The sequence below is a fragment of the Neoarius graeffei genome, chromosome 12 (assembly GCF_027579695.1).
Source record: "Neoarius graeffei isolate fNeoGra1 chromosome 12, fNeoGra1.pri, whole genome shotgun sequence".
Lineage (NCBI taxonomy): Eukaryota > Metazoa > Chordata > Actinopteri > Siluriformes > Ariidae > Neoarius > Neoarius graeffei.
This window is the reverse complement of record NC_083580.1, coordinates 5,788,951-5,814,893: the sequence shown is the minus strand read 5'-3', so window position 1 is coordinate 5,814,893 and position 25,943 is coordinate 5,788,951. Positions and strand designations below refer to the sequence as shown.

General features: G+C 44.3%; 1 protein-coding gene across 3 annotated transcripts in view; it reads right to left on the bottom strand.

The window, feature by feature from the left end:
- ctif (CBP80/20-dependent translation initiation factor) overlaps positions 1-25,943 on the bottom strand; it is a 174,922-nt gene that overhangs the window by 102,415 nt on the left and 46,564 nt on the right. For all 3 annotated transcript variants that reach the window (XM_060935414.1, XM_060935416.1, XM_060935415.1), the window contains exons 6-7: positions 24,392-24,496; positions 16,725-16,803 (exon numbers count right to left, since the gene is read on the bottom strand). In XM_060935414.1, coding sequence (XP_060791397.1) covers positions 16,725-16,803; positions 24,392-24,496 — 184 coding nt within the window. The remainder of the gene's footprint in view (positions 1-16,724; positions 16,804-24,391; positions 24,497-25,943) is intronic.

Sequence of the window (25,943 nt, the reverse complement as noted above, 5' to 3'; positions counted from 1 at the left end):
GAAAACCAGTAGGCACCAGTTTAAAAACTGGCTCCCATTTTGGTAACAAGAACCAATGAAATGATTAGAGAAAGAACTGATGGAGCAGGCGCGAGTCAGATTAAGAACAATCATGTAAATATGTCAGTCTGCGATGCTTAAATGGAACTGCCAAGACTCGGGAATGTTATCCGGAAGCGTGTGCGTGTACTGTATGTACGTACGTATACGTTTGAGGTGGCTTCCCACGCCCCCTCTGCCTTCAGTGCTATGATCCGAATACGCTTAAGGACATTCACAAATGACCTCCATTGTTCTTGCAGTGGCTCTTCAGCCAGGCTTCCATTCGTACTACATAACCCTGCATCTCTCTCTCACCCCCCCCAACAATGCATACTATATGGCGGGGTCCACCCCCCCCCCACAGAGCTATTCCCTGTGACATTCTTCAGGCATTTCCGAAACAGAGTGAGAGGAGCGGAAGAAAAGCGGAGACACCCGACTCTCTGAAGCAGGAAGAAGTGAGAGGAAATGCTTGTGATGTTTGACCTCTCTAACAAGCTTTTCATTTTCTTGTCCTCTCTCTATAATGGTCCATGGTGGTTTGGAAAATAAAAGGAGTCCAAGCAGGAAACTTCAGAGAAGGGTAGAAAGGAGAATGAAAAAAGCAAGAAAGTGAGTGTATAAAAGAGAAAAAGAGAGAGAGAGAGAGAAGTCATGTAGGCGATGCCGTTCAGAAATAAAACTGCATCATTTCCCTGAAATCTTTTGGACGCCCCACGCTGAGCACCCGAGGAGGTGAAGCGTGCTGCCTCAGAGAGGAAGGAAGGAAGGAGACGAAAGAGTTTGTGGTTTGATAAGACAGACGAAGGCGAGAGAGAGTTGTTTAGCACGTTCTTTAGCCCCACTCCTGTCTCACAGAACCCTCAGGAATCCAAACCATCACCGCTATACAATGGACCACAGTAGTGCTGAAGTCTCCATTTTGAATCCTCATGAGATGTTGATTGATTTTCTAGAACAGGAGCTCGGGATGCAAGACCGATCACTGCTTTAGATTAACGCACTCGTTCTGATTGTTTATCCGTCTGCAGTAATGGCTCATTGGCGTGCGTATGGAAGGAGTCGCCAGTGTTGGCGCCTCGGAAGAGGAAATTTTCTGCCATGAGTGTGTGTGTTCAGGACAGAGGACTTCCTGGATTCTCTGGAACGTGACATGCTGCTTTTTTTTTTAAGCTGTATTTTGAGAGAGAGAGAGAGAGAGAGAGAGAGAGAGAGAGAGAGAGGTTTATAGCTGGTGTGCCATGAAAGAAAAATCCACAACTTTAAAACACAACTATAAAAATGGGGGAAAGTATGACCATGTATAATTTTAAAAAAAATCCTGTTATAAAGTGCTGTAGTACAAGAGGAATAAAACACTCCTGAACTTCCTGCTCTTACAGGAAATTAAAAAAAACAAACAAACAAAAAAAAAAAACACCATGAAATCACCACCTGGCTGAGTACCATTCGTTCCTAAATTGATCATGTGAATCACTAGTAGCATGCGCTAACTCCACCTTTAAACATTAAGGCCTCTGCATGCTCTTGCGACAAGGCTTTCGCAGATAGCTTTTCGCAGACGGTTGTAATTTATCGTTGAGCGGGGAGTAATAGGCGTGCGCGATGTTATTCACCGGCACAACGCAAGGGGGCGCGAAGTCGCGAAATCGCTAGGAGTAGTTGGTGGGTGTGGTTAGTGGAGTGTTTATCCTCCGGTTACTTATAATGACTAGAACTGGAGTCGTATAGATGTACGTACTTCCTCACTTCCTCGATCAACCGCTCTTCGTGCTGCTCCATCTTCGCTCGTGTTTTTAAAAATGGCGGTTGTGAAAACAAAACAAATCGGGAAAGTAGGGAAGCGGAAGTGCGTGTACAGCGGCTGTAGATTGGACCAATCAGAGCCCTCTTGTCTGCGACGCCGTCTGCGAGGCTTCTGCGGTGGTCACAATTTTTGGGAGGTGCGCGCAGAGCATCTGCGAAGGTGGGGGGGGCTACGCAGACACTGTCTGCGATGCTATCTGCGAGGACTGCGTTGTTAGCATAAATTGGCCTTTAAGCCACGCCTCCTACCTAAGTACAGAGTAATGCTTAAAGTGTATATTCTGGACCAATTTCTTTTTTCTTTTTAATATATGAAAGTCTGTCCCTTTACACACTCATCCAGAAGGGTAATTTTGCACAAGGCCATCTGTCTACAGCAGAAAAAAAAATAATAACAAAACACGTCTGGAAAAATCCCAAGAGAGTCTGGAGCCAGATTCGTGACGTCACCTGCGGAAGCGCCAGCAGGCTGCGCGAGCTTTGCACGGTTTCAGTGCACAGCCTGTGTAGACCAAGCGCTCCCATTTCTCTCTCATTGTCCGGTCTTTTGGGAAACGATGAGTACTAATCCCATCAAGATTGGTGTTGCTACACCCTCCGACGATACATCTGTTAACCATTTTAATAATTACGTGATAACGTTGAAGAAATTTGCAGAAAACCACCAGGTCGTTTTCTCATAAACAAACCAGCGCTGACGTAGGATTCAGAGGGAGGCTTCCCGCACGCGACGTCACGAAAATCACTTTTCCCGGGAAATCCAAATGCCGAGTTTTTTCAGAGGCGGACCAATTCGCCTCAAATGGCTCGATTTCAACTGAATTTTTCTGGTATTGCGCAAAGTAAAAAAAAATTGCGCAAAAATGTGACAGATATTTAACCAAAGTTTAATATAAAATAGGAGAATTACATTGATCTTGCGCCTGAATTTACCCGTGATGTGCACTTTAATACCAAACTGAGTGCTGACAGAGAACATAGGAATGTCCACGATTATAAACAAAGAAACTGATATCAAAAACCAGAAGTACAACAAAAACAAAGCGTTTGAGAGCTAGTGCTCGCTCGCTCTCTCTCTCTCACGCTCAAAAGAGTAGCATGCTGGAACTCGGCACCTTTGTAAAGCAAATTGACCTGCCAAGTGGCTCCCACCCAAATCCCAGAGGTCCCACACACACACAGCGAGACCACAGGGATGAGAGACACACCAAAAATGGGCTAGGCGGTACATCCTAACCAAACAGGAAGCTCAGAGGAATGTCTTCAAAGGTGAGCAGGTAAAATGTTCAATGTACACACACACACACACAAATATGCAACTTGATTATTTTCCTTGAACAGCACTTCCCACATTATTTTTTTTTTTATTCCTCTTAAACCACACTGATCTTCCATGAAAAATGACATCATATCGTTTTAAAAAGCATCTAATCAGGTGTAACTTAAAAAAAAAAAAAAAGACATTCCTGGCAGACAAAGGAATCTGAGTTTTGTTAGTGAGAGAATATCGGGACATTTATGAACTGCTGAAGTGGAAATATTTCCAGCGTGACTAAAATAACGACGTGCCTGGTTTTTGGGGCTGTTCAGAGGCACGCGACGTGTCGCTTTAACGGTGTACAGTCGAGTCTCAAACAGCAGCTTGAATTCTCTCAGACAACCTCATCATCACCCAAATTACTCCACTCTATCTGTACTGCTGAGGATAATAATCTAATCTCGACAGCTTGTTAGATGATTTTAGCTAGAGCTGGTCTGAGCGTCGTTATGGTTACGCTGCGAGCATCATGTCAGGTTTAATTATATATATCAGTACAAAAAGCACTTCGGTCACCGCTTTTAGTGTGAAGGGAAAGGGAAAAAGAAAAAAAAAAAATGCAGAATGTCTGAGGTACGTGAGGTGTGCGAGCGTCACTGACGGGCAGGAGGACACGTCCACAGGGAGGAAAAAAATGTGGGTGAAAGTACACGGAGAAGGACGAGTGTGGGAGTATGCAGGTATGTGAATGTGTGGTGTTGAATTAGCAGCCTACAGTAGCCCTGACGGAGCGAACAAATCTCTCACAATCACAGGAAAAGGACTTTGGGGGGGGGGGGGGGGGGGCCTGAAGGGGAGGGCGACACTGCCTGACATCTTTATTGTTCTCCAGAAGAGAACTCCCTCTCTCTGTCTGTCTGTCTCTCCCCCCCTTCTCTTTCTCCATCTCCCCATCTCTTTTTGTCTCTCTCCTTTCTCTTTCTCAGCCTGTCTATCCATCTCTCTCTCTCCTCTGTCTGTCCGTCCATCTCCCCCATCTCTCTCGCTCTCCCCCTTCTCTTTCTGTGCCTGTCTCTCCTTTCTCCTTCTCTGTCTCTCTCTCTCTCTCTCTGGCACACTCTCTCCCAGTTTGTCCCCCCCCCAATCTCCCTGTCTGTCTGTCCCACTGTCCTTGTCCATCTCTCCTCTTTCTCTTTTACCCCTTTTCCACCAAATCAGTTCCAGGGCTGGTTCGGGGCCAGTGCCGGTGCTGGTTCACAACTCGTGAGAACCAGTTTGCTTTTCCATAGCTCGCGGTGCTAAGGGAAGCCACGTCATTACGTCGCTACGTTTGCATAAACCTTGGCGCGAATATCGAAGCAAAAACAACACGGAAGAAGCAGCAGCAGCAACAACAACAATAATAATAATGGATGACTTCGCGTTTGTACAGCTGCAGCTTCTCGTCGCTTAAAAATGGCGATCTTTCGCGGTCTTGTTATTGTTGTTGGTCTTAACAACTCCGCCCCCCCGCTGACGTAAGCGGTTCTTTCCTCTGGCCCAGCAGAGAGTTGGTGCTAGCCTGGAACCGGTTTTTCTGGCCCCAGAGCCAGTTCTTTGTCAGTGGAAACAGAAAACCCGGTTCCAAACTAAGCACTGGCCCCGAACCAGCCCTGGAACTGCTTTGGTGGAAAAGGGACATGTCTCTGCCCGTCTCTCCCCCTTTCTCCCTCTGCCTACCTGTCTCTCCCTTCTCTGCCAGTCTGCCTCTTCATCTGCCCTTTTCTTTCTCTGCCTGTCTGTCTCCCCCCCTTCTCTTTCTCTACCCATTTGTCTCCCCACGTCTTTGTCTGTCTCTCAGTCCTTGTCCAACCCCCCCCATACTTTAGGGCCCTGCCTGGCTGCACGTAGCTCGGTGGGTCAGAACAGCCGTTGCTTTTGTTCAGCAGGAACTGGACACGTCCTTGCAGCCTATCAGACAGTCAACATTGTTTAAAAAAAAAAAAGTCAATGAAAATGATAACGTGATTATTTCTATGATGCTGTGGGAATAATTGAGTTGTGCGTGTGTGTGTGGGGGATAAAAAAAAAAAGTTATCAAGGAAATAACACAGAAGAAGAAGCCTTTATTTGTCACAAGCCCACTGAAATTCATCCTCTGCATTTAACCCACCTGAAGCAGAGAACACACACATGCACGCACACCAGTGGGCAGCTATGCTCCAGCACCCAGGGAGCATTCAGGGGTTCGATGCCTTGCTCAAGGGCACTTCAGCCCACGGCCGCCCCATGTTATCCTAACTTGCATATCTTTGGACTGTGGGGGGGAAACCGGAGCACCCGCAGGAAACCCACACAGACACGGGGAGAACATGCAAACTCCACACAGAAAGGCCCCTGGCAGCTGCTGGGCTCGAACCCAGAACCTTCCTGCTGTGAGGCGACAGTGCCAACCCACAGAACTGATCACGTGTCCCCACAAAACCGTAATGCCTTAAAATCGGTTTGAGGATTTTCAAAACCATTGAACGGTTTCTCCACAGGCCTCGGAGACGTCTGTCTCCTAAAATAAAAGAACACATCCCGTTCTGCTCATCCTGACACACATCCGCTCTCTGAGCAAATCCCGACTCACGTGCGGAGGTGTGGATGATGAGGCTGGACTGCTATTTAAATCGCTCAGATCCACTTTTCCCTTCATATCCATCCCACTTGGACGCTGGAGTGTGTACGTGAGCGGTATGTGTGTGTGCGCGCGCGTGAGCGGTGTATGTGTGTGTGCCAGCGCAGGCTGATGCCAAAACAGTTTAATGTCGTCGAGAAGTTTCAGCATCATGTTCACAAAACGTGGTGGATCAAAACAAAGAAAACAAGCTGATCTGCTGTGAGATGAACGTTATTTACTCTTACATACGGTACAGAAACACGCTCCTGCTGGCTGATGTGTGCCAAAATGTTCGGGGGAGGAGCTCGGACCTTGAACGATTAGATTTCGAGGAAAACGTGTGTGGTTCTCTGGGTTGTCGATATGGGGAACTGGGTAGAGAGAAGAGCTGAGGAAGGGAAACATGTTGGAAGGAAAGTTGAGGGTCATGGCTACGGCGAATCGTGCCACACTGCTAACTCCGTCACCCAACCTTAAAACTCCCCAGGGATAAAACTAACACGGTGCTGACGTACAGCTGGACTTTTGAGATTCAGGGCACCGAGTGCGATCAATGAGCCGAGATTAAACAGATTCGGAAAATAAACTTTCATGTTACAGAAACCATAACAAGATCAACTGTGAGCTACTGCTCACTTCCGTATCCCCCCGCTCTCGCTTAGATCAGAACGCAAGCAATCGAAGGAACAGGACACTTATTATGAACGTTGACTTCAACAAATAATGAACCCTGAAACAAGTAAGTAAAGAGCCGTGTCTCTCCCCAGGGATTTCAAACAGCATCCTGGTAAACCCATTCTGAAATAGCGTCAAAATCCACGCTATACGTTTCGTAAATACATTCAGTCGGTAAACAGGAAGTTGATGTGCGACAGACCTGAAAATGATCAACACGGTATAGAACCCCAAGCTGAAGCTCGGTACCAAAAATCGAGCAGTTGTGATTTGTAGTTGCTGAGAAAAATGCTATGAGAATTTTGTAAATCCACGCTAAATGTTTCGTAAATACATTCAGTCGGTAAACAGGAAGTCGATTTGCGACAGACCTGAAAACGGTACACACGGTATAGAACCCCAAGCTGAAGTTTGGCACCAAGCGTCTATGATTTGTGGTTGCTGAGAAAAAAAAAGGGTGGTGTCAGGGGTATAATAAGTAAAGAGTAATTTCCTCAGACAACAAAAAAGTGGCTTTTTTTTTAAATTTAAACACTTCAATCTGACACCAAGTCAAAAACAGATACTCTTTACAGTGGTGGCGAGCAGAAAAGCATCTCAACACGTCGAATCCTGAGGCAGATTTGCTACAAGAGCAGACGACCACATCGGGTTCCACTCCTGTGAGCCGGGAACAGGAATCTCCGGCTACGATGATGCTAATTATGCGTTAACATCATTACCAGATTTTCCGTGTTAGACGACGGTCAATTGATGGAGAACGTTTTTACTCGCAGAATATGTAACTAGTAGGAAATAAAACGTAAAACTATTCAGTGAGGGACTGAAAAGAGAGAGTAAGGCCCACTTTACACGGGGACGGTCTGAAACAAAAGCGCAAAAGTCCGTTTTCGTTCTCACTTTTTTCCGCGTCTACACGACCGTTTTCAAGGAGGGAATCTGCGTCTATACGGTGACGCATAAATGTGTGGAATTCAATTGGATGTGCATGCCAGGCGGCTAGGTGGTGCTGTGAAAGACCTCCGCTATGTCTGCACGCATGCGCAACGTCTTCCGTCTTGTCTGATCTGCACATCTGCGCCGCGAAAACTTTGACTACTCTGGCTATGGTAAGTAAGAAAGTAAGTAAAAAAGTAAGAGCGTACTATACCCGCCTCTGTTCATTAACGGTATATGTGCAGATTCGGTATAGATGTTCGAAGGACTCCTGGACGTTTATTAAAGCTGCCAGAGCAGCTTGAAGGTCCGTTGGATCGATGTAATCAGACATGCTCTTACTTTTTTACTTCCCGGGCTGGCATGTACAGTATAGACCCTTTTCAGGTCACGTGACCTTCGTAAACGCGACCACCATTTTGGACATGTAGCGGACTTCGGCTCGAATTGGTTTGAATGCGAGGAAGGCGACAAACGGAGAACATACAAGAAAAAGGAGCGAGATACAGAAAACACCTTCGCTATCCAGCGACGTAGGGCATTTACAGGGCGAGCAGAGGGAGAAATAACAGTAACGACACATTAGCAACGCCGTACAGAAATAACGGTTTATGGCACAGACCCTTTCGGTTCTCGCTCATCTAGCTGCTACAATGACTGCTTAGACTGCAACAATAATACCTAACACACATTTAAGTATCCGTCGTAAAGACGTGAAACTCGTCGAGTGACGAGTGTGTTCATTGATAAGCTAACACAATCTAAAAGTAGACATACCATCACACTGCCCTGGCGCTGTGTACAGTTTACCTTCTATGGTTTGTGCACTCACTATTTGCCATTACTTTCTCCAACCGTTGTTAGAGATTACAGGGAACGGCCTGGATTTAAGAGACAAATACATGTTCCTCTTATTTTGAACACTTATTTGTAGGCAGTGCTTAATTTGTAAAGTGGGAGGTCCCGGAGCGCAGAGGATGAGCGGCTCCGGTGCGGAAAAAAAGAGGGGGGGAGGGGGCGCTGTGCTTCTGGGCATGTTTTGTAATAACACTGCAAATTAAGTTCATCTGCAGATATTTTGTGGATGTCATTTCATGACAGAAATCACCAACAAGACAGATATCAAAATCAGACATTAACACTAAATAAACTCGCATTTTTTTATTTAATTATTTGTTTTTGTTTTTTTTTTGTTACATAGTCAAAAGAGGTGTCGGATCACCGGATCCAGTGTAAATAGCTGCCGGAGCCAACGCCCGAGGTTCCGGAGCGCGCTCCGGCTTGCTCTCCCTCAAATTAAGCGCTGTTTGTAGGACACTGCCTCTGATCTGTCCTACAGTCTACCAACAGCAAAGGAACACAACGCTAGCTAATGTCGTTAGCGAATAGCTACTACAGAAGAACAAAGAGGTTACAATGGGTTATTTTAGCCTATTTGGTTACACACTCGCCGCCACAGAATGTTAACAGCAATTTAATGCCTTTTCTGGCTAATTTTATTCGTCTTACCTCCAACAAAGTGGTCATTGCACAAGCGCTGGTATGCCGAGGGCTGCCAATCTTTCCTGTTTATGGCCACTATCCATCTTCTCCGTCGGGATCCGATAAAATGATAACCATCAACAAACAAGGCAAGGGTTACTACATCCAGGTGCACAACAATATAGTGGCATGATGGAAGTCTTGCTGAAAATAAACACTTTCTTTGCTGCCGTTCCTCAATGTTGGCTGTGGTAAACTACTGGTAGTACATGTCCAAAATGGCGACCGCATTTGTCGTGACGTCACGTGAAAAGGGTCCATATGACATATGTATGACGTAAGCGCGTACCCGACGTGAGCAGATCCGAGCAGAGTTTCGCGTATTGGGTAGTTTAGACGGATATGCAACGGAGGCTGTTTTTAACTTATCCACTCTGGAAGGAGTTTTCAATTTTTTTCCGTTTTTCAGCCTCGGAAACGCCGTCCCCGTGTAGACGAAAGGCACTTCCGATAAAACATTTAGTCGTTTTTACCCGACAGCGTCCTCGTGTAAACGGGCCCTAAGAGTCGCTGTTACCAACCTGTTGTTGATTAGTTTCTAATAACTGCGCATCCCAAAGTGTTTTATTCCTCTTACACCACAGCAATTCAAAATCAACAAACATTTTTTCCTTCTCTCTCTTTACAGCCATGTTTAATGTTGTGGGATATCTGTGAAGCAAGTTATTTACCGTTATCGTTTCCCCTCAGCTTCCCCCCCCCCACTTCATCTTGAAGTTAAAGTGCTGATGACACGTTTTTGACATCTTTGGCGATGTTTTATAACATAAAAAGTAATTCCCGATGATCCATATATTAATTCACGAAGGCGCCTATTTTACAAGTTATGATAAAAAACGCGGCTATTTGGGCAAATTTGACGGGGCTGCAGCACCCAGGAGACGAAGGAGGAGGAGGAGCTATATGACATCAGCGAAAGAACCTTCCTCCTAACTTACCAGTTTGTTGTTGATGCGACAGGTGTTCAATTTATCATTATTAGTATTTTTATTAGACATTATTATACATTTTATATAACGTATATATTAGTTATTATGCCTTCGCGTTGTGTTGCCGGCTTTTGCTCCAAAACCCACAAGGATGGGGTAAGTTTATTCAAGTTTCCCAGAGATCCCGAGCTGCATGCGAAGTGGGTGAAGCAAGTCAGGCGCACTCGTGACAAGTGGGAGCCCTCACCAACATCCGTCCTGTGCTCTGAACACTTCGATTTGGATTGTTTTGACACCCTTCCCAGCTTAAAAGAATCTCTTGGGTGTTCAGTTCAGCACAAACGTGTGTTACTACCATCAGCAGTGCCTACAGTGTTGGCAGATTGGGAGGAATCCCGCCCAGTTGGGCGGTTTCAAGTGCATTTTGGTGGGTTTTGAACATATTTTGGGCTGGAAAACGTCAGCAGTATCTGGCAACAGATGCTGCAACAGATACTGCTGACGTTTTCCAGCCCAAAATATGTTCAAAACCCACCAAAATGCACTTGAAACCGCCCAATCTGGCAACACTGCCAGTATTCCGGAGGCGGTCTACTAGTAGCTACGCCGGATCCAAAGACAGTCCTCCTGTCAGAACATGTGCTGTGAAACGACATAAGATAAAGGTACGTAGAGCTATAGATTCTACATGATAATCATAAATGTAATCATAAAGTCGGCGTGATATCAGTCATGTATTTGCTTGTGAAAGCTTGCGGCTTTCATGTAACTGCCGCCTAGCAACGAGAGGCAAAGGGTAAAGAGGGTAGGCTATCATAGATTCTATCCGGAAGAGATCAACACAATTCTAGACTCCCAGAAGAGGAAGAGCTAGCACTAGAGAGTTCACCGGCGTTTTCATGCGCCATTTCCATTGAGTAGAACCAGAGTAGAACAGCCAGTGAACCGCAGCGTGTTCTCCCGCTGACGTCACAACATGGCCGCGAGCCACGGACCCAGTTTTCTTGCGCTGTGCAATTACAAGTTGGATATTCGCGTAACAACAGCTTCTTTTCACGTAATTATAACAGAAATCTAACATGCTTGCCATGTTGTATAGTTTATTTAAGAAATTGCATAGAGTCATGTTCGTGTCATCAGCCCTTTAAAGGGGAAATATCATGAAGGAAAAAAAAAAATCAAATAAAATCACGTTCTCCGTGGTTTGGTATCTGGAGAGTCTACCAACCTACAGACTCTGAAATAAGATGCCCAGTTAGGAATTCCCCCCCTCTGCCTATTTCAGCAAACATCTGCTTTAACGAGCCGTTCAGATACGGCTCTGCTTCTTATGCCACCCCTTCATGGCTTGAGAACCGCATTTGTGAACGAATATCCATGAGGAAAAGTGGATTGGCCGGTGGAAGAAGGGATGAGCAGTGACTCACTCGTTAGATCATTTAAAAGGAGCAAGCCGTTCCTCAAACCAGCCATTTTGAACAGAGCTGTTTAAGGCCTGGTCCCACAATACCGATAACTAACTACAACTATAAATAAATCAGTCCCCGGCAGTTGATGTAGCCGGTGCTCACACCAGACCCATAACAATCCCTATAGACCCCCTTCACTGACGTCACCCGAAACCGGAAGTAAACAGACCCTGCGCCATTTTGGAAGACCAACAAACTCGTGATTAGGGGGAAATAACAGCAGCGGTATGTGAACCCACGAGAATAAAGTGGAGTGGCAAACGACTTAAACAAATCTGAGCTGTTTTATTTATGATTTATTGGCCCAACAGTAGACTTGAAAGAAAGCTGTGTGAGACTTGGCAAAAAACTGTGGATATAATGGATAAGTCTGTGCATGATCTGCGGACACTTTGAGGTAAGCAAACGCAAGAAATTCAGATTTAAAACATGCTAAATTGGCCCCAAGTTGATAACTGGATGAGGAGCAAGCCTCCCAGACTTCTACAATTTAATAATAATAATAATTTAGGATGGTTTGGGGCTTGCTCGCTGCTGCCAGGTTGGTTGTTGAGTAGCTTGACTGTTTTTTTTTTTTTTCCTTGCGTGTGGTATCATTGTTGACGCGAGGTTGTTTTTTGAACATGCCAATGCGGACACGATTTCCCCTGATGAGTTATGACTTCAGACGCGATGCGTGTGTGGAGTCCGCGTGATATGTGCGTAAGATAGGCTTCTCATGTGTTGGGAGATCCGCGCTCCGAGACGAGCGCAAGCACACACACCCCCAAGGGAAAAAAAAAAAGGGGCCCCTCGAAAATATCGGCATAGTTCGAACACTGAGTGTAGGCACTGGGTGTAAACAACAAATAGTTTACAATGTCTGGGTAGCAAACAGATGGCAGAATTGGTGTCAGGTCCTCCTTATGTTTCCATTCTCCCTTGCTGCGAGTCTTATCATATGGGTCAAACCCATCAATCACAGCCAGTTTCTCCACATACCGTGCCCTTTCTGCAGCTGGTAATGTACTCACATAACCAGAATTATCATCCATCGTGTCACTTTACTCTCGCTCGTACTTTGTTTTATATTGTGAGTGCATGTACTTGGTCTTCCAATATGGCGCCTAACAAAATCTCGCGGCGCAGTGACGTCATGTGAAAGGGGTCTATAGCCCAGGCCTGGGTTTATCCGTACCGCAGAGATCGCTTCTGGAGCCATTTTTCCAGGCCTGGACCTGATCCGATAAAACACCTGACCAATCAGCTAATTGTTTACACGTGACGTTGTCTGAGCACGTGCTATTTTCCCCCCAGACATCCTTGTACATCCTTGCTGCATCATGAAGAAATCACGGAATATGGATTCACGGAAAATAAAAGATACAATACAAAAAAATTCAGATCTTTTACTCACGGATAGGATCCGTAATGGATCATCCGTATGAAAATCGGTAACCAATCTACGTATAATATACTGAAACGTCCGTGAGCGATCCGTAAACAATTAACATCCGTAACCACTATTTTGTATCCTTTATTATATTTCCGTAATCCGTGACCTATCCGTATAATATCAACTCCTGGAGTGTGCGTGGGTTGTTTTGAAGTCTGAGCTGTACAGTACGACCCGGAATAACGTGCTACTACTTGGAAAAAGCTTCCATGACTATTCCTAAGTTGCATGCATTTATTTCCCGGAGTGTCAGGACCAAGTGATATTACAGTGGGGATTATAGTTGTGGTGTGACTGTTCCAGACTGGAACTAAACTCAGGTTATCAGTCAGTGCGTTTCCATGCACATAGAGAAAATCGAATTTCTGCCGTAGCTCGACTGAAATTGAAGTTCTAAATGCCATGGAAACACCTTAGCTCGGCTGAAATCGAACCGAACTGGATTTCTCGTAATCGTGACCTTCTCGCTACGTGACCTAGATTATGTGATTGCAGCCGAGCTACTTACACTACGTTCACACTGCAAGGCTTAATGCTCAATTTCGATTTTTTTGTGAAATCCGATTTTTTTGTGAGGTCGTTCACATTAACAAATATATGCGACTTGTATGTGATCCTCAGTATGAACGAAAAGTGACCTAAAAGTGTTCCGCATGCGCATTGCAGGATACGACGACGTCACACGCAGTGAGCATGGCCAGTGTTTACGGACGTAACCTAAAGTTTCCTGTGTATGACCGTAGCCAGCATGGAGTACCTGGCGATGATGCAGCTGTTGTTGCGACGGAGCCAGAACATGCACAATAGCCTGATGTTAAGGAGGAGGTTGAGAAGGAAGACGGCAAGGGTTTTGGCTCAGGCGTTCTGCGGGGTAGTGACTGCAACCTCCGTTCAAAGGAACATCAAAGCCATGTTGTTGTAACTTTTTTTGAGAGACCCGCCGCCTACTTCAGCGCAGAATAGTGACGTTTGTGGCTTGTTGATGACGTGTAAGTCGGATGAATGTGACCTGGCGGTTCAGACTGAAGTCGCATATGAAAAGATCGGATAGGAATCGGAATTAAGACCACATATCCAAACGGCCTGGGTCGGATTTGAAAAAAATCGGATCTGTGTCGTTCATATTGTCAATAAAAGATCGGATACAGGTCACATATGGGCGAAAAAATCGGATTTGAGTCACTTCAGCCTGCAGTGTGAACGTAGTGTAAGTGCATGTAAACCCTATCGAGCTACATAGTCGAGCTACTTACTTCAGCACTGCCCCTTCTGGAAGTGACGAGTGACAAGACCACAAGCGGGAAACACAACAGCCTCGGTCGGCATGACAACAGTAGTAGTGCTGAGCTGCTTCGTCGTTGTCCATCTTCTCTCTCTCTCGATGTTGCCGTCCTCGTCGTCGTTCTTCTTGTGAACACGGAACTGATAACTTTGTTTACACTCTTGAATAGCTCTTCTTCATGACGACAACCGGAAGTGTACCAACACGATGGGGCGTGTAGCGCCGCCTGTGGCTCGGGTGCACAATGTACCTCACACAATAGCTCGATTTCCTTGTGTGCATGTACCGGTAGGATTGGATTTCTCTGGCACCCCTGCTGGGACCCTTAGCTCGATTACCGACAGCAGCTCGATTTGGATGTGCATGTAAACGCACTGAGTGTTGTGGGACCGGGCCCTTAGACAGGGAGGGAAGAGCTGTGGTGGTTTATCCTTGTGGTATGTTGACCAAAACATTTCATCAGAACCTCAGAGAAGTGTATCAACTTGTGGAAAAGGGGATGTCACCTTTCATAAAACTAAACAAGAAGCAAAAACACACACACGCACAAAAAAAAAAAAAAAAAAAAAAAAAAAAAACACCACCCACGCCATCCTACAGCTTACGTACGTAGCAGGTTCATAGAAAGATCACACACACGGCCGCGACCCCTAAACTGAACGAGCTCAGAGCTGAGAGATTCCAGGAATGGCAACACCCTTTTCAGTCTGGAAGAACTCAGAACGCACACAGTAAAATGTGTGTGAGGTGTGAGGCGAGCAGAGAAAACCCTAAACACGCTCCATACGCTACTGTGTATATTCAACCGCCAGACTCCAAAAATAATCGAGAGATATCTTTATGAAACATCGCCACCATTCAAACACATCTACTGCGCAACAGAGACCTGGATGATGATATGATGAATTTGTGTGTTTAACCCACACACACACACACACACACACACACACACACACACACACACACAGAGATGAGAGAGGGGATGAGCGTCACTCTGAGGAGAACAATGGATGGCATTAGCATGGTTGGTCGAACTCTGACGTGCGTGAGGTGTAGCAAGGACACACGCACACACAGAGAGAGCCTGTGGGCACACACCCAGACACTCACACAAGAGTTAGGAGCTCAGATAGCCTTTTGACCTTCCAGTGCAATAAACCAGACAGGATGACTGAAAAGAATGTCATGTCATAGTGGTTTATGTTTGATGAACAAAGCATTAAAGGAGTGGCACCAGGACACGTCTCCTCACGCCATCTTCTCGTTCACACTCATCACAGGAAATCCATACCTGCGGGGACACTCCCTCCCTCCCTCCCTCCCTCCCTCCCTCAGCTCCGTGTGTGTGTGCACGCACGTGTCTTAAACACAGACAAGAAAGATCATCATCTTGAAAAAAAACAGGCAACACAGATCAACGAGTTTACTTACACCGCTGCACTTTTTAATCCTGGATTCTGATTGGTCGATTTCTATTCTATTCTATTTTCGAATCTCAGTCTTTCTCCTGCTAAGGATTCTGCTACTGAGCATCAGATCAGCATCAATTCGACACTATGACCTTTTACGCTGTCGACCCTTATACCTGCATCATATGAAAATGTTTATAAAAAAAAAAGGATCCGTGCACTCCTAATTTATCCTTTCCCCTCCCAAATCACACCACTTTAGAAAACTCAATTCCCCTAAAATGCAATTAAAAAAAAAAAAATACTAAGCCTCTCTTTTGAAATTAGCAGATCGGTGACCGTGGACACTCCTCCTATAAAAATGCTCAATATACATTTCTTGTATAGGTTTGGTTCATGTGCCATACAAGTCCCTGTGCAACTCTGTTACTATAGAAACGAGTGTATTAACATGCAAGAGGAACTACTGTCCGGGCTGCTGTTATAGAAAATTAACCAACACCTTCTGTCCAATCAGAATCAAGAATTCAACAGCATGAGTCGAGCTATGTTCATCTCATCTCATTATCTCTAGCCGCTTTATCCTGTTCTACAGGGTCGCAGGCAAGCTGGAGCCTATCCCAGCTGACTACGGGCGAAAGGCGGGGTACACCCTGGACAAGTCGCCAGGTCATCACAGGGCTGACACATAGACACAGACAACCATTCACACTCACATTCACACCTACGCTCAATTTAGAGTCACCAGTTAACCTAACCTGCATGTCTTTGGACTGTGGGGGAAACCGGAGCACCCGGAGGAAACCCACGCAGACACGGGGAGAACATGCAAACTCCACACAGAAAGGCCCTCGCCGGCCACGGGGCTCGAACCTGGACCTTCTTGCTGTGAGGCGACAGCGCTAACCACTACACCACCGTGCCGCCCGAGCTATGTTCATATTTAACATATTAAAACTATGCTGAGTTAATGTGGCTAAGATTGTCCAAGTGTAATTTTGCATCAAAAGGATAATAAATGTCCTTTTTGCTAACAAACTATGATCTCAGTCATGACTGATTCTCCAGTCATAAATCACAAAAAACACCACTAGATGTCAGAATTGAGCTGAAAAAATTCCAGCTGTCATTCCATGTATAGCCACCAGATGGAGACATTTCACTGCCGTTCAGACTCGCGATGTGATTAAAAACTGAAAATAGTTTATCTGTAGCCTGTATACAGCTACGCCCATTAAACACATTTATAATATAAAAGACAATTTCAGAGATTAAAAAAAAAAAAAGTGAGACTTACTGGGAGGCCAGGCAGGAACTTCTCTATGTCATTTAGATCAATACCATCATCGTCATCATTGAATCTGCTCTTCATCATTCTGAGGAAACAAAAGAGGAAAAGACGCACGCACACACACACGCGTCAGTACCACTGATCAAATTACATCCATCAAACCTGGATCCAAACAAGATCCATCAGATTAAATCACACTGGAGCTGCACCAAAAACCAAACTCCTTCTGCACACTGTGGTCTTTAGGTGATAGAGTCAGGAAAGAGATAAAGAAAGTAACATCCAAAACCAAAGCAAGCGTACACACATACCAGTTATACACCTAGACCTTTTCTCCTACACCCTACGATTATGAAATTAAACAGAACACTGAGAGCAAGTGGATCAGGCAGAGAAGAAATTAGAGATGCACGGATGTGGATTGATGGCGCGCACTTCTGAGCAGACCGAGAACACCTCACTCAGATGCTCTCAGGACGGATATTTTGGTGTGAACCCACACATGTGTGATGCCGGTGTTCTCACCTGCCTAAAGAACGAGATCGCATCGAGCTGGAGAACACATCAGGGTTCCTGATAAATGAACGAAAAATGTCCGAGTGCGCACGTGTACTTCAAGTCTCACAGCTAACCGGAAAACAATGACAATCCGACAGCAGTGTGTACGGTACATCCCGGTCAGTGTTACTTAGGAAAGATTGAGGTGTAGGCTCTAACTGTATCGGTGTCATCACTGTCTCACGGAGATTTGTGTCATCTGGCAAAACTACAAGTCATCTAACCTCAGTCCCGTCTCAGACCTGCATGCAACTTTAAAATAAATAAATAAATAAATAAATAAATAATCATCTCACTTCAAAAACTTGAAGCTCTTGCCAAATAAGCCTCTCTCAGCTAGTTGCTAATAGATAATATACATTGGGCAATGTGTAATATATTCCTGTATCATGTCGATTAAACACGTACTCCACTTTCAATGTATAAGGCCAGAAAATGCAAAACATGGGATTAAACCAAACTAAAACCCTGTTATTCTTTTCATTATGTTACTGTTCATCTCTGATATCACAATAGAACAAAACTATGCAGTCATATTTGTAAAAAATCCTGCAATACTACAGTTTTTATATATACATCTCATTATCTGTAGCCGCTTTATCCTTCTACAGGGTCACAGGCGAGCTGGAGCCTATCCCAGCTGACTACGGGCAAAAGGCGGGGTACACCCTGGACAAGTCGCCAGGTCATCACAGGGCTGACACATAGACAACCATTCACACCTACGGTCAATTTAGAGTCACCAGTTAACCTAACCTGCATGTCTTTGGACTGTGGGGGAAACCGGAGCACCCGGAGGAAACCCACGCGGACACGGGGAGAACATGCAAACTCCGCACAGAAAGGCCCTCGAACCCGGACCTTCTTGCTGTGAGGCGACAGCGCTAACCACTACACCACCGTGCCGCTATATATATATATATAGGGACCAAAAGGTTGCCAGTTTGATTCCCTGGACCAGCAATGGCTGAAGTGCCCTTGAGCGAGGCACCTAACCCCCAACGGCTACCCAGGCTGCTCTGGGTATGTTGTATGTCGCTCTGGATAAGAGTGTCTGCTAAATACTAGTGCTGTCAAAAATGTTGTGTTATTATCGCGTTAACTTGACTCAATTTTAACGGCAATAATTTTTTTATCGCGAGATTAACGCTCTGTGACATGATATAGGTTTTTCATAAGCTTTTGAAACTGCCAGGAACTTGGAACAGAGACTTTGCTTAGAAAAACGATAGCAGCTAGACTGTAATGCCACGCCCCACACAGCCAGAGTCCTCTGCCCTCCCCCGAAGAGCCACGGTGCTCGGCTTAGGTTTCGTTTTCCCATCGGCGGCTCCAGCCCCACTTTGCAGTGGCTGTGACAAGACGTGTTATGCTCTGCAAAAAAAAAAAAAAACATTGGTACAACCAGTGTTCGAACTATGCCGATATTTTCGGGGGGTCCCTTTTTTCCCTTGGGGGGGTGCTTGCACTTGTCTCAGAGCGCGGATCTCCATCGCACGCTCACTTCGGATATGCAAATGCTTCCCGTTACACACAATTGCTATGTCAATAAACATTTTGCCAATATTTTAGAGACCCCCCAACATTTCCCAAATCATGTTTTCAAGGGATATCATGTCTGTTTCAGGGGATCTCGGATCCCCCGAGTACCCCCGTAGTTCGAACGGTGAGCAAGCCCATTCACTTTTTTATGCTGATAAGAGAATTACATGGTTTTTCATGTGACAAAAATGTGCAATTAAATTGCGATTAATCGCGAGTTAACTATGACAGTCGCGACATTAATCGCGATTAAATATTTTAATCGCTTGACAGCACTACTAAATACAAATTAATATAATGTAATGCAATGCAACTCATTACATAAACGCAAGTGTTTTACTGGGAAATACGCCGCTCATTTTTAATCTGAGCTCCATCCGGGACATGGAGAACCAAAACTGTGACATTAATCTCTATATGTCACTCGTAAGGAAATCAATGAGTGAGTTGTTTTGATAAATTTGGGTACTTTTTGTTTGTGAATGTGTCGATATTATATAATAAAAATAAAAAAAAAAAATCACACGTTGGCTTGAAGATATGAAGTTTATCTTCTTGTGTTGAAAAACTCGCATTTTTAATACAAAATACATCGCGGATCTGAGCAACATATTTAAATAATACTGGCTGGGGTTTTTTCGTGGTATATCAGATCTATTCCATTCAGCTAGCATGATCCTGAACGAGTTGAAGACGAGTAGCTGAATGGAATATATCCGATACACCACGGAAAAAAGCCAGCTATTACTATTATTAAAATACATACACATTCCTTTCGGGTGTTCAACGCATCTTTGTCTTTCAAAATTCTTTCAAAATCTTCTGTATTTAACGAAACAAACCTGGCGGCCATGTTTGTTTACAAATTGTCACAGTCGCTCGCTAGCACCGAAGTTTTACGTCTCCGACATGTGACGTCACCATGCAATATCGTAAACCATATTCAATGCTCATTCCCCATTGGGTAGAGTGACGTAATACACGTAGGATAAAGCCCTCTGCATGCTCTTGCGACAAGGCTTTCGCAGATAGCTTTTCGCAGACAGTTGTAATTTATCGTTGAGCGAGGAGTAATAGGCGTGCGCGATGTTATTCACCGCCACAACGCAAGGGGGCGCGAAGTCGCTAGGAGTAGTTGGTGGGTGTGGTTAGTGGAGTGTTTATCCTCCGGTTACTTATAATGACTAGAACTGGAGTCGTATAGATGTACGTACTTCCTCACTTCCTCGATCAACCGCTCTTCGTGCTGCTCCAGCTTCGCTCGTGTTTTTAAAAATGCCGGTCGTGAAAACAAACCAAACCGGGAAAGTAGTGAAGCGGAAGTGCGTGTACAGCGGATGTAGAGTGGACCAATCAGAGCCCTCTTGTCTGCGACGCTGTCTGCGAGGCTTCTGCGGTGGTCACAATTTTTAGGAGGTGCGCGCAGAGCGTCTGCGAAGGTGGGGGGGCTACGCAGACGCTATCTGCGACACCGTCTGTGAGGACTGCGTTGTCAGCATAAATTGGCCTTAAGCGATATGCTAACAATATTGCATACTGTCAAACCAAATGAATGAAACCTGCTAGAAGGGAATAGAACGCATTTTTATTTCATCGAAAAAGTGGCCTGTATGTATAATAATTCCTGATATTTCACTCCGATGGCGTCACTCTATGCCTTTTCCCTCTGACTAGACGTGCACTGTCAAAATGGCGAACAGGTTCCAAATTAAAATTCTTTCGTTTCATTTGCATTCGTCAATGTTTCCATATAATATAATGATGATTATACGGTGGCACAAAGATATGAAGAAGTTTATCTTCTTGTGTTGAAAATATTTTTCACTCATTCGCTTCACTCACCCATGAAATACACATTCACCACTTGAAGATAAACTTCATATCTTCACACCACCGTGTAATATCCTCCAAGGAAATTACAGGAACTTGATAGTCGACGTGGTTTTTCAGCTTCTGCCATTCTGTTTCCTTCAGCTTGTAAACAAACAGGAGTCCATGAAGGGCTCTCAAAGCGTGACTTGCATTTACAACAGTGACAGAACACTGAATTCCACTCCACAGCTGTAGAGGGAGTCGGACTGTGATTGGTTGGATGCTCTTCGTATCCGAAGACGACTTGTTGCGTTGCGTGATTCGTTTGTGACTTCTCATGTGGTTCTGTAGCTCAAATCTAGAAGCACAGAGTCTTGAACAGATGGAGCACTGGAATTTTGATGTCGTGACAGCTGTTGAACGTGCTCTGTGGCGTCTCTCTCGTGCCTCGACGAGTCTCTGCCGCCGTTTGTCCTCAAAATTTATGGAGGCTGCATGGGTCAGTATGTGCCAGCGACTTCTGTCACTGGCTGTGGCCTCTAGTTCTCTGGGCTCGATGTCGCACCACTGGAGATTCCTCTTCAAGGTGTCCTTGTATCGCTTACATGGATGACCTTGCTTCCTTCTGCCATCCACTAGCTCACCATACAGCAACTGGCGGGGGGATGTGATGGTCTTCCATCCTGATGACGTGTCCCACTCAACAGAGTTGGGATTTAACCAGGGAGGCTTTGATGCTGGTACAGTCTGCCCTTTCTAGGACTTGCAGGTTGGTGACTCTGTCTTGCCAAGCACGGAGTGAAGGGCACGCATGTGGAAGCTCTCCAGCTGTTTGATATGTCTGCGATACAGAGTCCAGGTCTCGCAGCCATAGAGGAGGGACTGTCAGGACAACAGCTCTGTACACTTAACTTCGTAGAGAGCTTGACGCTGCGCTGGTTAAGTACCCTGTTGCGCAGTCTTCCCAGTGCCTGGCTCACCTTGCTGATCCTGGAGGTTCTCCCTCTGTCTAGCGAGCCATCATTCGAGATGATGCTTCCCAAGTACTTGAAGTTACTGACGTTTTTAAGCAGCGTGCCGTCGATGCTGATGCTTAGGTCCAGTGAGACTGAGTCTGGAGCTGGCTGGTGCAACACCTCCATCTTACCTAGGCTGATGGTAGGACCAAAAGCTTTGGATGCCTCAGAAAACCTGTTGAGCATTGTCCGCAGGTCTCTGTTCTTATGTGCCAGGAGGGCACAGTCATCAGCGAAGAGGACTTCCTGTAGGAGTCTCTGGAGGCATTTGGTCTTAGCATTTAGGCACCTGAGATCAAAGAGTGAGCCAATCAGACGGTATCTGATGTAGACACCCTCCTCCATGTTCTGAACAGCATGTGACAACATGCAGGTGAAGAACCGGTTGAAGAGGACAGGGGCTGGAACACAGCCCTGTTTCACGCCATTTGTGATGGTGAATGCTTCAGAGGGGTCACCACTGCAGAGGACCTGCCCCGTCATATCATCGTGGAGCAGCCGGATCATCTTCAAGAACCTGGGAGGACAACCATATTTTTCCAGCACTGCCCACAGGGCCTCTCTGTTAACAGTGTTAAAGGCCTTCATCAGGTCTATAAAGACGGAGTAGAGGGCTTTGTTCTGCTCAATGCATTTCTCGTGCACCTGTCTCATAGCAAATATCACGTCCACAGTGCTGCGCCCTGGTCTAAAGCCACACTGCGCCTCGGGGATGCTCTTATTGCAACCTTCTACAAGAACAAGGGAAGCAAAGCTTCTGTGGAAAAGTACAGGGGCATATCACTTCTCAATAGCAAGCAAGATCCTCGCTCGCATCCTCCTAAACAGGCTCATCACGGTCTCCGAAAGAAATCTCCCCGAGGTGCAGCGAGTCGGACTGTAAAGTGCCTTTAACTGTAATGATTTTACAGGAGTTTTCAAACGGCGAGATAATCAGAACGAGAGGGAAAAAACGCACCAGAGTTCGATTTATATGGAGTATTAGGAGTGAAAGCATTATTTCTCTTTTTTTAATAAAGGATTTTACACAACTTTAGTCACGAGTTGTTTACTTTCAATAAACATACACCATGCTCTTTTTTGAAATCCAAAACCTTGTTATCATGTACAACACTGATGACTATAAAAGGGGAAAAGAGGAAACAGGGTGTAACACCGCACTCTTGCCACTAGAGGCCAGTATAAACTAAAACATGACACCACAACGCCCAGAAACCCTCACAGCCCAATATCAAGCTGTTATTATAATAGTTTATTACTCAACTGTATTAGAATTCATACATATTAAATCTAAAATTAAGTGATAAAAACTAAACGCTGTAATTATAGCTGTGATGTGACCCAGCATTGTGAGGATCAGGAAGTCTGACCCGTGTTTGTGCGTCAGCGCACTGTGAAACCTTTATAACTGGATTAAGAGTGTAAATTCTATTAAGTTTGGGAGATGGGATGACGTAATCTGTGCTAATCCTTGACGGAGTGATGGAAACTACTGGAGAAAAGATCATTTTAAAACAGCTTGTGAAACAGACTAAGATTAGCCATTTTATTTACCAAAAAAAAAAAGTAGTAGTACAGCATCTTACCAAAAGAAAAATAAATATGCATTGAATCTAGTGACTGGAGCAAGCTACAAATAAATCAGCGAATGCAGCAAGAATGTTTAGTGAATTATCAACTTAATATTTGGTTCTTGAGTTAATATTACATCAGCGTTTGTTTTTAGTTACATGAGTAACAGAATGCCATTTTTTTTTAAGTCACGTTCAGCTTTCGAAATGTGAAAGGGATAAGAAGAAGAAGAACTGGGAGTTTATTTATAATTTTGTTTTTCTCTACTGATGGTATATGAGCTGATATCCTAGTAATAGAGTAGCCAATCAGAGCGCGTGATTGCTCACATCCAGTGAACGTGGATAGAATAATATTTTATATATTACGGAAGAGCGATAGTTCCACTAAGAAATACTTTTCTTTTTTTTTTTATTTCTGAGAAAAAAAACTCAGAATTTTCGAGATTAAAGTCAGAAATTTCAAGAAACAAAGTCAAAAATTTCGAGAAACAATCTCAAAACTTTTGAGAAAAAAAGGCAAAAATTGAGAAAAAAGTCAAAATTTGTCAAAAGTTTTGAGAAAAACTCGAAATTTTCAAGAAAAAAGTCACAAATTTAGGCTACCAGGAAGTACCAGGTCATTCAGAGCTGACGGAGACTTAGTCTGCTACTACTGTGTTTAGTGCTGCTGAAATGGATGACTTAATCAAATGTTATTTCGGGATTGGGTTTAATAACAAAGAGATCCTTGCAGTCTTGGCACAGAATCACAATATTGTGATTTCTATCCAGACTTTGAAGAGGCGGTGTTGTGAACTTGGTCTTTTCAGGAGGCGAAATCAGTCGGACATTGACAGTGTGATAGCCTTCACATCACCAACCGACTTCCTGTACCCCGGTTGTCACAACTCTGAATTCCATGGCTCTGGTCTCAGCCATTCATGTCTACCGGCCGCGAGTAAGCGTCACTTCCGTATGGAAGCCCGCCTTCTACAGATTTCTGACTTTTTTTTCCTCGAAAATTTCGACCTTTTTTCCTCGAAAATTTCGACCTTTTTTCCTCGAAAATTTCGACTTTAATCTCAAAAATTGTTTTTTTTCTCAGAAGTTTCCAAATAAAATATAAAATCCTGGCCCTATTGCTCTGCCGTAAAAGTGTATATATATATATATTTTTTTAAAGTGGACTCACCCCTCACGGTCGATGTGTGGGAGGGGTTTAGGTGTTCCTCTGTGCTGCTTCCTGTGGAACTGTGAGAAATCCAACTTCTCTGGCTGCAGGTCCCACGTCGCACCACTGTAACACACACACACACGCGCGCTAAAATAAACAGTACTCACTGTACATCAAGAGCAGCTACACAGATACAGATTTATTTATTTATTTATTTAAAAACCCCCACTCAAATGGTATTTGCTATATTGTGTCATAAATTTAAGGTTATTATACGTATAACGTTTTATAAATTAACGTACACACACAAAATACAGTGAGTAGCTCATACAAGCTTGTGTATGTACGGTATTGTCAAATGTTAGCGTCTAGGATCATTCACCAAGTGACAGCTGCAAGCAAAAGTTTGTGTACCCTTACAACAAAAAGGAAACAAACACCTGGAATTTATAGCAGTGTGTTCAGTTTCACAGATGCAAATGGGGAGTCAAACTCTCGCAGTTACCAGAGGACCAGCCCCCTCACTGTAACCCTAGCTATGTGATAAGCGAGAGGTCGAGGGCTACAGAAACGGAGCTTGGCGCCGCCCTATGCGCCACATGGTGCGGGAAGGACTTTAGACTAGTTCAGTTTCACAGTTCTTTCATTAGGACAACCAACAAAAATAGTCAAAATAGTGAATTTAAAGATAGAGTTAAAAATAATTTTAAAAGGAAGAAAGAAAAGGCTGAGTACAAGAACATATTTTTGGGAGCCAAGGCTATTGAACTGAGACATCACAAAAAAAATTTTTTTAGCTCAGGTATACAGTCCTGTGCAAAAGGCTTAGTCACATGAAAAGAAATGCTGTAGACCAAAAAGGTCTTTAAAAATAATGAAATGAAATGTTTTAACATTAAAAAAAAAAAAAAACCACACAGTATGCAGTAAGACATCATAAATGAAACAAAAAGTCAATATTTGGTGTGAGACGACCCTTTGCTTTAAATAAAATAGCAGTCTCAGGTCCCATCAGTGCAGTTTTATGCGGAAATGAGCTGTAGGTTTTACTGAACATCTTACAGAACCAGCCACAGTTCTTCTGGACACTTTGACTGTCACACTCACTTCTTCATTTTGCACCAAAACCCAGTAGCCTTCGTTATGTTTTCTTTTTTTTAATATGAAAAGTGCTCTCTTATGGAATATACTGCTCAGATACTAACTATTTTTTCCCCTGTAACATTTAATTTTATGCTGGAAAATGAATGAATGTTTGGAACTCTAAAATGTTTTTGTACTGACTTGATAATGTAAAAGTCATAAAATAGAAATCTATAACGAAGTTTGTATGGAAAAAAAAAAAATAGGGTGCCACAGACTTTTGCACAATGCTGTATATAATTCCTTGGTTTACATCGTGCCCATGTTAAGGGCGCATACACGTGTGTGTGTGTGTGTGTGTGTGTGTGTATATATATATGAGTGATTCCACGCTTATGGGTACTGAAATGGGGACATGAACTTATTTTTAAAAATTCACCTAAAACCATTTCTTTTTTTACCATCAGGTCACAAAACATGTAATCTT